Source organism: Chaetura pelagica, unplaced genomic scaffold (genome assembly GCF_000747805.2).
Source record: "Chaetura pelagica isolate M959 unplaced genomic scaffold, ChaPel_1.0 scaffold62, whole genome shotgun sequence".
Lineage (NCBI taxonomy): Eukaryota > Metazoa > Chordata > Aves > Apodiformes > Apodidae > Chaetura > Chaetura pelagica.
The window spans coordinates 539,457-551,844 of NW_009952438.1; the positions used below are offsets into that span (position 1 = coordinate 539,457).

A 12,388-nucleotide genomic window follows, 5' to 3' on the forward strand; every position below is an offset into this window, starting at 1 on the left:
TTGGCACAAGCCAAGCAAAAAGTCTGTGAACTGAGGAGCAAAAGCTGCTCCAGATGAGCCTTGGTAACAGCAGCTGGTCATGAAACTCCAGGTTCTGCCCTGCACTCACACAGGTCTGGAGCAGCTCTGCTCTGGGGACAGGCTGGGGGGGTTGGGGGGTTCAGCCTGGAGAAGAGAAGGCTCCAGGGAGACCTTAGAGCACCTTCCAGGGCCTGAAGGGGCTCCAGGAAAGCTGGGGAGGGGCTTGGGACAAGGGCAGGGAGGGAGAGGACAAGGGGGAATGGATGAAAACTGGAGGAGGGGAGATTGAGGTGAGACATGAGGAGGGAATTGTGGAGTGTGAGGGTGGTGAGAGCCTGGCCCAGGTCTGGAAGAGATGGGAAAAGGAGTGTATTAGCAACTACTCATATAAAATACCTTCTTCCTTTTCTTAAGGATTTAAAAATAGTTCTTCTCTGTTTTCTGCCTTCAATATTCAGCTTTTACTAGTAAACCACAGATATGTAATCTCAAACACAACAACATGTCTTGAAATGCAAGTGCTGCTTGTGCTGTCCTGGTGCTCAGTCACTCAGAAAGTATTTTATATCTGTTGACTGCAAAGAGAAACAAGCAGCTCTCAGGGCAGGAATTACCAAGATATTTTACACCACTACTGTAATTCTTCCTTCCACGTTCCGTTTTGCACAGGCAGACATTCAGGCTTTCCTGTTTTTATCTTAAAGATTCCCAGAGGGAAAACATGCCAGCCCACTTTCCAGCTGCCTGCAGCAGAAAAGCTGTTTTTTTCTGGGTGCTCCAGCACACGAAGCTACAGACTGACCTTCTGTGGGGTGTGCCTGGACAGGAGGTGCTGCGTGCCCAGCGAGGCCAGCACCGTCACCGTTCAGTTCGAGTGTCCCCAGGAAGGCTCCTTCCAGTGGAGGATGCTCTGGATCAGCTCCTGTGTGTGCCAGAGGGCCTGCACAGCTCCAGGGGACACCTTCTCTGAGCTCAGAGCCTTGTGACAAGTGACACCTCCGTCCAGGGCAGCAGAGGACGTGTCACCCCCTACCTCAGCCACGGGTACAGTCAAACTACACCTCTGAATGCTCTTTTTTATTAGTATCACCTGGAAAATGCAAGTGAGGGCCCCTCTTCTGAGGGGTGATGCTTTGTATAGTGGAGATACATCCTTGGGAAGGCTGCATTCATACTGGCATGGTCACAATGAGAAGGCCCAGCAGGGCAGGTTTGTGGCCCACAAGGACAAACACCTTCACAGGGGTCTGACTGAGCTGTGGGGAAAAGGAATGACCCTGCAACACCTCATGTCTCACCCTTACCAAATGAATGCTTCCCACCGGGTGCAGGCAAGGGCAGAACACACCAAGGCTGCTTCAAGAAGTGAATTCTAAGCTCAGATTGCTTGTTAAACCAGGAAATCTTTCTCTGGAGCTGTGAATATAAACAATGCATTTGTAAAGGAACAAACTAACAGACACTTGCAGGTACCAGAAAGGCAAAACTTCAAGAAAATTACTATTTTTAGGATGCTTTGTTAGGAAACCACTCTCAGCAGATGTTATGACAAAGTTTTATTCAACAATTCTGGACTTACACATTGAAAATTGTGCTTACACACCCACTCCAGCTCAGCTAGAAGAATCCAAGCTGCAAGGAAAGATTGTGTGGATCCATCCTGATCTGGGCAGTTCCCTGCTCTGGCTGTTCTAACACAGCCAAGCCTGGCAAGCACCTGGGAACAGCTGTACCTTGAGTTTTGTAACAGGTGTTACTGTAATGTAAAAATCTACTTACCCTCATCATTATAAATATTAAATCATCTATTTTAATTGCATTCTTTTAAGCCTGTAAATTTTGTTCTCCAAACAGTTACTGTAACTTCATTACAAGAGCACATTTCACTCAGAGGTTTGTTGTGCAACTCGGCACTCATGAATATGAATCATTAAAAGATGTCATTAATATTTCAAGTATAATACTTGAAACAAAAAGTATTTTGTTGCATCTTCTGATATTGCCAGTTTGGGTATCAACTCAGAATGCTCAGATACAGCTGAGTACACCATGGAAGCAACAGCATTAAACTGATGAGCACCCTGAAATGAAAACTGTCCTGCAAAGCTTAAGAAATCAGTTCCATCAGGGACTTGCTTTCCCCTTTGAAAAGACTTCTGCTCTCCAGAGCTGCTGTTTGCACACAGACCCCACCTCAGTAGCAAGGCCTGACCTGTATTTGACCAGAAGCTGGAAGCTTGAGACAAAACCTACATTTTTTGGCTGCTACAACCTTTCCTCTTCACAGCATGTGGGATGTCAGGGCACTCTACAGTTGGCAATATTGCTCTTCCTGGTCTGCACCACAACGAGGTGCCTTCAGATATTTCTGACAGGTGGGGCCTGTCACTTCAGTGGATCCCTCTAGGAGAGCTGAGGAAGCCCTTGTCCCAGTCTGGCTCTGGGATGACAAGAGGTGGGCAGGCTGCAGTTCCTGCTGGTTAGCTGAAGGGGTTGGATGCTCTGGGGAGTTTTGTTCTTTACAAAAGCAGTTCTTCCCTCCTCAAACAGCTATCTTCAGTCTTGATGGGTCTGTTCTAGGCCCACCTTTTGTGGCATCCAGCTCATTGTACTCTTCTATGAGGTCAGACAAAGATGAGATTGCTTCAGAGAAGCAGCTTTGCTCCATCCCATCGACATGCAAGTAATGGTGCAGGTGAGCCTGTGGGAAGAACAAGAGCAGAGTTACCCTTTCCTTGGCTCCTCACTCCTCTGGCTCAGTAAGTATCACCCAGCCTGCACTGTGGGGAGTGCAAGCACTGCACAAAGTCGATTTGAAGACTTAAGACTTCCCTTGATAAACACTTGGCAACTTGAGGAGCAATCTCCTAAGGAATCACAGTTGATAATGCTGGTTTCTTAGACATTTGTCTTTCCATATTCTGCCTCCTGGGGTAGACCTGAACCAACAGTGCACTGGGTTTGTGTGGCCAGGCTGGAGGGGCAGGGGGATGTGGAGGCACCACAGGGATGGTTTGTGCAAGAAGACACCAGAAGCTGCCTCCTTGTTGGGCAGAGCCAGTGGCTCCAAGATGGACCTGCTGCTGGCAGAGCAGAGTCCATCAGCAGTGCTGGCAGTGCCTTGGTGACAACTTGTTTAAGAAGGGGGAGAAATGCTGCATAAAAGCTGTGAGGGAGTGAGAGAGGGGCAGGAGAAACAGCCCTGCAGGTACCAGGGCCAGTGGGGAAGGAGGGAACTGCTCCAGGCACTGCAGCAGATTCCACTGCAGCCTGTGGAGAAGATCATAGCATAGAAGGTTGTCCCCTGCAGCCCACAGAAGATGGTGGTGGAGCAGAGATCCACACCCCAGCTCATGGAAGCTGCAGCAGGTGGATGTGCCCTGAAGGAAGCTGCCCATGGACAGTCCTTGCAGGTGGAGGCTCCTGGCAGGAACTCCAGCCCACAGTGGAGCAGGTTTTCTGGCAGGACTTGTGACCCCATGAGGAACTTAGGCTGGAACAGTCTCTGCCAGAAGGACTGTACCTGGACCCACGCTGCAGCAGTTCATGAAGGACTGCACCCTGTGGGAGGGACCCCATGGCTGGAGCTGGGGAAAAGCGTGAGGAGGAGGGGCTGGCAGGGATGAAGTGTCATGGACTGATCACAATCCCTGCACAGGGCAACCAGCCCAGGTCACCCCAGCACCAACTGGAAGGCAGGTCTGTCAGATACTGCCTCACAGCTGAAGAAAGCATGGGTACTGCCTGCAACATGGGTACATGCCTCAGCCATGGGTGTACCTTTCCTAAGCAGCAGCTGCTGGAATGATTCCTTGACAGGTAACACGGACTTGGGCTGTTACTCCTAAGCAGTCCCTTTGTGTCTCCCAATAATGCAAATTATTAGTGACTGTGAGTCTTACAGTGATTAAAGAGTTGTACCTTTTTCTTGTAGAGCTTCATAAACCTGTCTTTAAGCTCAATAAAAGTTGGTTTCACACAGGTGTTGTTTGCTAAAGCCAAAAGGGAGTGGGAATGGCCCACAGGAGGTACTGAGCACAAGCCAGTTTTCCAGCCCTCCTGATTCCAGGAGACGAAGTGCAGGGAAGGCTTCAACCTGTGATAGAAAAATGTAGTTACTGAGGGAAAGTAAAGAAAACACAGCCTACATTTCCTTAGCTCAGTCTGGAAAGGTTGACACAAAAGCTTTCAGGAGACAGACAGACAGTTGTAACTAGGTAACTGGCATTTTGAGTAAGACATTCAGACTAAATCAGTGTCTACTTTAAATTCAAACTGCAACCACTGATTTTGTTTTGCTAATTTAATGTATCAGGGTTTGAAAAGTAAAGTTACAAGCACCTATTTCTGTAGAAGGGACTGCAGGCACTCTGAGATGTAGGAGAGGGCCAGATTAACCCTGTGCAGGGACAACCAGTACACCTAGAGTTTAGAAGTAAAATGCTTGTGATTCTTAGAGATTTTCCTCATGTGCCTCTGTCTGGCTGTATGATCCACCCTGTGTGTGCAGCTGCTGCCTCTCCTGCTGTGACTGTGCAACAGGTACCAAACAGTGCTGCCAACACAGACTTGTTAAAGTAAGAAGGAGTCCCTGTCTACACAAGAATAACCATGACAGAGCAGACTTCCCTTCAGAAAAAATTATCTTCTCCTAGAGAATCCATTCCTGCAACATCCCTCCCTGGCAGGAGATCTCTGGAAGGTTGGGCTTTGCTCTCTTTTGCATTTTTGAGAATGGGAGGAGCACCACAGGGAGTCCTACTCAGCTCCTTTCCTTTGGAAGTCCCAGAATGCTGTGCCTTATCCTTACTCACTCGGTAAGCTATTTTCCACCTTTCTGAAATGAAGTAAAAATACTTCTGACCCAACTGACTTAGTACTGAAATTCTTCAGAGGAAAAGTGAGGGTGCTCTGGACAACTGGCAAGAGTTTCAGTTGCAAATCCCAGGAGTGGCTGGTGTGGGGGTCACAAACCTCTCAATATTCCTGCGAAGGTCCGAGACCTGCACGTTCCCTCGGAGCAGCAGAGCACAGGCCAGGTAGAGGCTGTGCTTGGGGTCTGCCCCAAGCAGCTGATGCTCCCTGCTAAAAGCATCTGAGAACATCTGGTCCAACCTAGGCAGAAAGAAAACAGCTGTCTGCTCTTAAAGCAGGCAAGGGAAGTTCTTCTGAACGCCTGTTGTCAGGGTTTGAAAGTCGATAAAATTCTGGAAATAATGGTACATTTAACCTGGGAATAACAGGGAAGAGTCAAAGCTTTGTGTGTGAACACGTTGGCATTAGGAGCTTTTAAAAACAGAGCAGACCCATTTCTCCCTCATGTTACAACCCACTGTTGAGTCTGAAGTCAGAGAAGCAAACAGATCAAGAAACCTTTACTGAGGAAATTTTAGGTCAATGGTCACAAAGTATTAAAATATGTAAAATGATTTAAATCCTTGAGGTTCTGGTTGTGACAATTTAAGCAGAGAATCTGCAGATTCAGAGAGAAAAGCAGAGAAAAGGCCAAAGGATGTTCTCAAAATCAGAATCTGACAATCTGGCAGACTTAAATCTTTTAGAGCTTCTACCCTCAGTTTTGCAATAGGATGGAATTTTACAATGAAGACTACGGAAGGATTAGAAACTAACCTTCAAAGGTAAAGCCTCCATAATATTTTCTTCTTACCTTCTAGAGGGTACATTGACATCAGCCAAGGTGTACAGAGGAGTCAAGCTTGAAACCAAGTAATGAAGTCGAGGAAATGGAACCAAATTCATGCTGATTTCATTAAGATCCATGTTAAGGGAACCTTCAAACCTAGCAGAGCTGGAAAATTAACAAACTTATAAAACTGCTATAGACTAAGCAAATTACTTTTATAAGGTAAACATTCATGACATCTGTTCTTCAGTTGTTCCCTACAACAAAACAGTAACACAACATTTCAGAGGCTGTGGATGTTCAGGGACTAAGCTGCCAGGTCTGCCAGCAGCAGTGCCATATCTGATTTCCTTATATTTCCCTTCAGAGAAAAGCTAATCCTCAAGAAAGGAGAGCCTACCTGTCCCTGCTGCAGCCTGCAGCACTGCTTTCAGCAGTGGCCACAGCTGCTGCACACCAGTTGTAATGCACAGGCCATCACAGACCAGGCATGGCTTAGCAGTCCTGACAAGCTGTTTGAAGGAAAAGGCCAACACTCCAGAAGTTATTTCACCAGGGGTTTCTTACAGCAATGGACATTGAGCAGCAACAATGCTCTGCTGGCATTTATAAAATAAAACCATTGGCCTAGAAAGGCAAACCCCCCTGGGCTCCATTAAGCACTGGTGGCAGGCAATAGCCTGCTGCCCAGAAACCTCTTCCTCCAGTCCCAAAGCTAACCTGGCTGCAGCACCAGCCCTGCAGCCTGATGCTTCCAAACACCTGAACATTTCTTTACTAACTAATTCTTAAAAAAACAGAGACTTGTATCAAATGGAAAACAACTCCTGCTGAGTTGCTGCAGGCCTGTGTATTTGCAGCACACACCACCTTCTCCAGAGCGCTAAGCTGTAACTTTACCTGGTCAGGTTGAGCAGCAAGTTGGCTACAATATTATTCATGGCATCAAATGGCTTCTCTGGAAGGATTCTGGCATGGCCTGCACTGGATGTGACCAAGCTGCTGTGCTTCACAGCTGACCCTAGCCTCCCAGAGCTGGTCACCTGATGGATTTTATTAACTATATCAAACAGGGACTTTGAGAGAGAGAAAAAAAGCAGAGAGGAAGTCTTGAGGGCAGATCTTTCAAATTCAGCACCTCTATTTTTAAATTCAATTAATCTTAAAGGAAAAGCCAAGACATGACATCGTTAGTTCAAAGATTACACCTCTGATACACTTAAGTCCAACTTCTGACCAACTCCAATGCTCTGAAGTGGTTCTAAAAGGGTGTTTGTTCCTTGAATGTCACAAACATGTACAAAGCTTGACTCAGAAGTTTGGATTTTATTGAACTAATCAGAACCCTCATCTTCTAAAATTAAATTTTAAAGCCTCATAATTCCTGCAAAAGCAAAGATATATTCCCTAAATAGACTCCCCTTGCTGTTTTTTTTGTTTGCTTGGTTGTTTTTTTCATAAGCAAACAGCAGTAGAGCCATCACAGTTAAATTCAGATGAGGTTCACATGGCCAGTTTAGCCTCTGGTGCCCACACAATTAACCAGTCAAGCCCAGTCTGTTGGGGTTTGGAATGGTTCATCACCTCCCTTGGGATTCTAACTCCATGCACAAAGTGATTGCTCAAAGAATATAAAACAGCCCCAGTAAATAGAAGCTTCTCACTGAAACCTTGAAATAGACATGAAAATAATCACTCTAGACTACTCTGAAGGTGCAGAGCCACCTTTAGTGGTACACATCAATTTCAAAAGCCTGCAAGTGACTTAGGAGTTCAATTATTGTTTTAAAAAATAAAATCATGCTTTTTTAAAGACTGGCACTCAAATCAAGGCACAGAAGGAAGAAACAGTTCCTGTGTGTAGCTTCATAAAAAAAAAGTTTACAGAAAGAAAATACTTCTTACTTCATTCTCTATTGGTATCACACAGTCTGCATGTTCATTAAGCTCCTTCATAGCCAGAACACTGTTATATGGAGAAGTAATAACATCATCTTCACCAGAGGGGTAAACTGAAGTGACAAATCTATACACTTCTGGGAATTCATCTTCCAGCAAACTTAGTACAAAAGTTCCAAGACCAGATCCAGTCCCTAATTATGAAGGGAGAATGAGAGAAGATAAAAGGTTCCCCATGTTAGCATATACCTTAAACCTCACATGTTGGAAACACACAACTTTTAAATTAATGAACATTTTCTTAAGCTCCTGGCTGGCAGTGGAGGCTACTCAAATGTAAACTGAGGCAGGAAGGTTTTTCCCAGACAGGAAAAGAATGAAGTGATACAAGTATTCCCCAGAGTGCACCAGACAGGATGAAGTACACAAGCTCAAAACATTTCTGCAAACAAAAAAGTCCTATTACACAACCAACATTTTTCTGACCTAGTATTTTTATTTCTTATTTTGAAATCTTTAACTTGAAATTTGAAAGAAAACATTTGGGGTTCTCCCTTCTGATTTATTAACAAAGTAGCTAGGCCAGACTTGAGAGTATTATGTGGAAGGAAAAGAGAAAAACAGTCTTTCTCTAGCAACATTAGCAGTCTCCTTCAAAGACTTCTGGAAAACTTCCCCATGATCAAAAGCACCTTGGTTACAACAATGGGGTCAGTGTTCTGAGGCCACTGTCCCTTCTTCTGATCATAACACCTCGGGGTTTCCTTGTATTTGGTGCTTGTCTTGACTCACTGCCTTGTATTTAAAATTTTAGCTGTATTTTTGTTCTGGGTAGCACTAACCTTAGGTCACTAGTAGGGCTCCTCAGTGCTTTAACAAAACAAATAACAAATAATTGCAGGTCCACTTAATTGAACTGCATTCAGAATTTTTTTATTCTGCACTCTTCATGATGTAAACCATTGCATCGATTTTCTTTTCAAGATCCAGGATTTTCTTTCTCACCTGTGGTGCACTCACACCAGCCATTAAAACATTACTTACCCCCCCCCATAGAATGAATGATGAAAAAGCACTGCAGGCAGTCACAGTGCTCTGCAGCTCTCCTCAGCTTCTCCACAATGCTCTCCCGGTACCGACAGCCGTACAGCTTATGCCCTACAGCCCTGGAAATATGAAAGGTACTTACAATTCCAGCAAAAAAGACCAAACAGCTCATTTTCAACACACTTGCAGGCTAGATGGTGAAGTTCTGGGATGCTTTGCTCCCTCTATTGCACCTCTATTGACCAAATATTATCAGAGGCAGATGAAGGTCTTGGTGAAAAATCTCAATTAATGATTTTAATCTCTCTTTTTCTGAATGTCTCTTTTTGGTAGAATACCCAATATGCATAAAACCAGACTCTGTGGTGCTTAGAATCAGAAGTGCATGTGTTGATATACTTCATTTCCACACTAGCTGCACAGTCTCAAACTAGATCATGGCTTTGACTGCACAGTGGAAGCAGCTGAACACCAAGGAAACAAACAAAAAGCATGTTCTTTTGAAAGAGAAAATTTAAAAAGAGAACAAATAGATAAAATGATATATCACCAGAATTATCCTTCTGTAAAAGGGTTTTCAAAGCCCTCCTCCAGGCAGCAGTGACTCCAAAGTTTCCTGGCAATAAGCTGCAGCTCCCCAGGTGCAGCAGAAAGAACCAGAAAGCTCCCGTTATCATCCCCCTTTTCAAAAGCCAGCTCATGAGTTGCCAAGAAATGATTTCTGAAGAGGTTCTCACCAGTTGTTTCCTGAACCAGAAACATCTGTGACAAGCTGCTTGCTATCAAACACATCCCTCAGTGGTCCCTGCAGAATCTCATTTACCACTCCCTCCTCCATGTCAATCAACAGCGCCTTGGAGAAAGGAAAGAATGAGAATTCAGCCAGTCAGCAAACCCCTCTGCAATGAGACCATGCAAGGAAACAGAAAGGGATTTACAGTATTAAAGGTATGTAGTTCCTACTGTGCTCCAGAGAAACAATTTGGTTTTTAGTTGTAAATCAGAAGACCAACTGGATTCACCTTGGCCGACTGGCCAGAAATCATTCCACAGGACAGGGCTGCAGGCAGTGCCATTTTGTCAGCATTTTGTACTATTTTGACTCAATACTTCAGAGAAAAGAAAATATACCATTTTTTATGTTTCAGGTTTTCTTAATCACTTAAAATGGGTCAAAAGAAACCCCCCTCCTTAGAATATTCAAATGAAAGCTTGGTAACATCTGCAATCATTTTATTAAAATTGTAAGTTAAATGACTCGACAAGACTGGCAGCAACTGAACCATGAATGTTACTATTGGAAATGTTACTATCCTAAGTAGCACTTGTAAACAAGCAGTTACAAGGACCTCATGAAAATGCCTACACAGTTGGATGCAAACATGCAGTGTAAAAAGAACAACCTTTACAGATTGCCTTACTCGAGCTTTTAAAGAGCAGATTTTTCCTTTGGAAATATCAGGACCATCACCACCACTTCTGGAAAAAAGAAAAATAAAAATCCGAGCTCAGAAACGTAACAGAAAACAAGACAGTATGAATTAAAATTCCCTCCTTAATCCTTTGTGTTCAGAGGACTGTTACAATGCACACAAACAGGACCTGAACGTGCTACTAAGAAAGGCCTTGTAATTCCCCAAAATAATGCCAGTACAGGACACCACCAGTTCCCATGGGGTAGCCCAGCACGTGCTGCTGCTCAAGGTGAGATCTGAGTGACTGCTGCAGGAACCTCTCAGCTGACAGCTCACAGCCCCTCCAGGACTCCTGTCACTACTGAGGCCTACCCAGCTCCCTGCAGGAGTCACAGGGTCCTCATGGTTGGAAAAGACCTCTGAGATCACCGAGTCGAACCACTGACACAAACAAACACAACCAACCACACACTCTGCACCAGAAAACACCAGCTGAAAAACAACCCACAACCTTGGCCACTAGAGCATGCTCTGAAGTGCCACATCTGCATGTTTCTTGAACACCTCCAAGGATAGCGTCCTCTACAGCACCAGGAAATCCAGCTAGAGAAGCTCTGATTCATAGAACGGTTCAGGTTGGAAGGGGCCTTAAAGATCATCAGGTTCCAGGGACCCCTCCCCCCAGCCCAGGCTGCTCCAAGCCCCATCCAACCTGCCCTTCAACACTGCCAGGGATGGGGCAGCCACAGCTTCCCTGGGCAACCTGGGCCAGGCTCTCACCACCCTCACACTCCACAATTCCCTCCTCAGGTCTCACCTCAATCTCCCCTCCTCCAGTTTTCATCCATTCCCCCTTGTCCTCTCCCTCCCTGCCCTTGTCCCAAGCCCCTCCCCAGCTTTCCTGGAGCCCCTTCAGGCCCTGGAAGGTGCTCTAAGGTCTCCCTGGAGCCTTCTCTTCTCCAGGCTGAACACCCCAACTCTCCCAGCCTGTCTTCAGGGACTAACAAAACTCGAAGTGGAAAAAACCCAAACAACCTCAATCGATGTTTTTTTCTCTTCAGACTGTCTTTGTGGTCTCTCATGCCAGCCCATACCTTCCACCACATTTACATGCACCTGCATGTTTGTTCAAAGAGGTAAAAGTTGAAAATAATCAGTATTTCAATGCCCTTTTAGTTACCACTGCATGGCACACTGCAGCCTTGCCACGGGATGGAAAGAAAAGGGGGCTGGTCAAATGCTTCTTAATTAATAAAAATGCAACAGCCCATCCAAGTCCTTAACTGTTCTATTCAAGCAAAATCTTTTCCTAGCACAAGCTAAGTATGACCCAAAGCAAAGAAAACTAACTTCAGTTAGAATTTTGATCTGTGAAATGTATGAGCTGCTTGTTAAAAGGACTTACCTTGTATCCACGTTCCTAAAGAAACTGCTTAATGCTTCATCATAAATTCCTTTCTAAAAGAAAACAATGCAACATAAGATGACATGTAGTGCCAGAAATTCTAAGTGCTTTTCCATAAAGTCATTTAAGTTGTAAGGGATATCTGAAGGTCCCCTGTCAAGCCTCCCCACTCAAAACAGAGTGAACATCCATGTTGATTCCAGCCAGCTCTAGTCAGCACCTGCTGAAGCACCAGTTTGATATTAAAAACTGACAGGAGGATGTAACTAGGAAATTACTTTTTCAGCACAAGATTAAATAACTACTCTCCCTTCATTTCTGAAGACTTAGGATTTTACTAAAGATCCCAATGCAATTATTAACTTCAATGTCTGCTGTTCAGCTGACTCAGTTCATCACTGATGCAAGACTGAGTTGCATCCATGCCCATGATACTGATGTACCTGAAGTTCTGTGGAAAGGAAAACGTGCCAGTGACTCCTAAACTCCATGTGGAAAATACCCCAGCATGAAGCTAAAGAGAAGCTGAAATACTTGAACAGTATTATTAAGAGTGCTCATCAAACTCCTAAAGACCTGATGAAATAGGATTTGGAAGTCACTGTTCCCTAGAACATGAAAACCAAGAGACTCTCCATTTGTACACGAACTTCATCCACTGCCGTTTTACAGCTGCTTCAGCAGAAGGCACTGACAAGGCTGCTCAGCAGCAGCTGCTCACTCAGGGTGCCCACCAGGAAAAAGGATCCTTATAGGCAGGCAAGAACATTGTACTTCCTGCAGGGTGCCCAGCACACCCCTCTGGGCTCTGCCCGCTGCTGTTTGGGTCAGAACAGACAGAGGGGTTGGGGGCTGGCATGGCAGGGGGTTGGGGGCTGGCATGACAAGGGTTGCTGGGCTGGCATGGCAGGGGGTTGGGGGCTGGCATGGCAGGGGGTTGGGGGCTGGCATGGCAGG

At 45.3% G+C, this 12,388-nt stretch overlaps 2 protein-coding genes across 2 annotated transcripts in view; one reads left to right on the forward strand and one right to left on the reverse strand.

Moving 5' to 3' along the window:
* The window catches only part of WISP3 (WNT1 inducible signaling pathway protein 3), a 15,927-nt gene extending 14,920 nt beyond the window's left edge, over positions 1-1,007 (forward strand). Inside the window, exon 4 of the mRNA XM_010008391.1 lies at positions 726-1,007. Within this exon, the coding sequence (XP_010006693.1) occupies positions 726-1,007 (282 nt within the window). The remainder of the gene's footprint in view (positions 1-725) is intronic.
* Positions 1,008-2,497: 1,490 nt separating this feature from the next.
* Positions 2,498-12,388, reverse strand: part of TUBE1 (tubulin, epsilon 1) — a 10,419-nt gene continuing 528 nt past the window's right edge. Inside the window, exons 2-12 of the mRNA XM_010008392.1 lie at positions 11,875-11,882; positions 11,432-11,484; positions 10,033-10,090; positions 9,349-9,464; positions 8,609-8,730; positions 7,571-7,758; positions 6,566-6,741; positions 5,690-5,830; positions 4,996-5,136; positions 3,943-4,117; positions 2,498-2,722 (exon numbers count right to left, since the gene is read on the reverse strand). Of these exons, the coding sequence (XP_010006694.1) occupies positions 2,564-2,722; positions 3,943-4,117; positions 4,996-5,136; positions 5,690-5,830; positions 6,566-6,741; positions 7,571-7,758; positions 8,609-8,730; positions 9,349-9,464; positions 10,033-10,090; positions 11,432-11,484; positions 11,875-11,882 (1,337 nt within the window). The 3' untranslated portion in view covers positions 2,498-2,563. The remainder of the gene's footprint in view (positions 2,723-3,942; positions 4,118-4,995; positions 5,137-5,689; positions 5,831-6,565; positions 6,742-7,570; positions 7,759-8,608; positions 8,731-9,348; positions 9,465-10,032; positions 10,091-11,431; positions 11,485-11,874; positions 11,883-12,388) is intronic.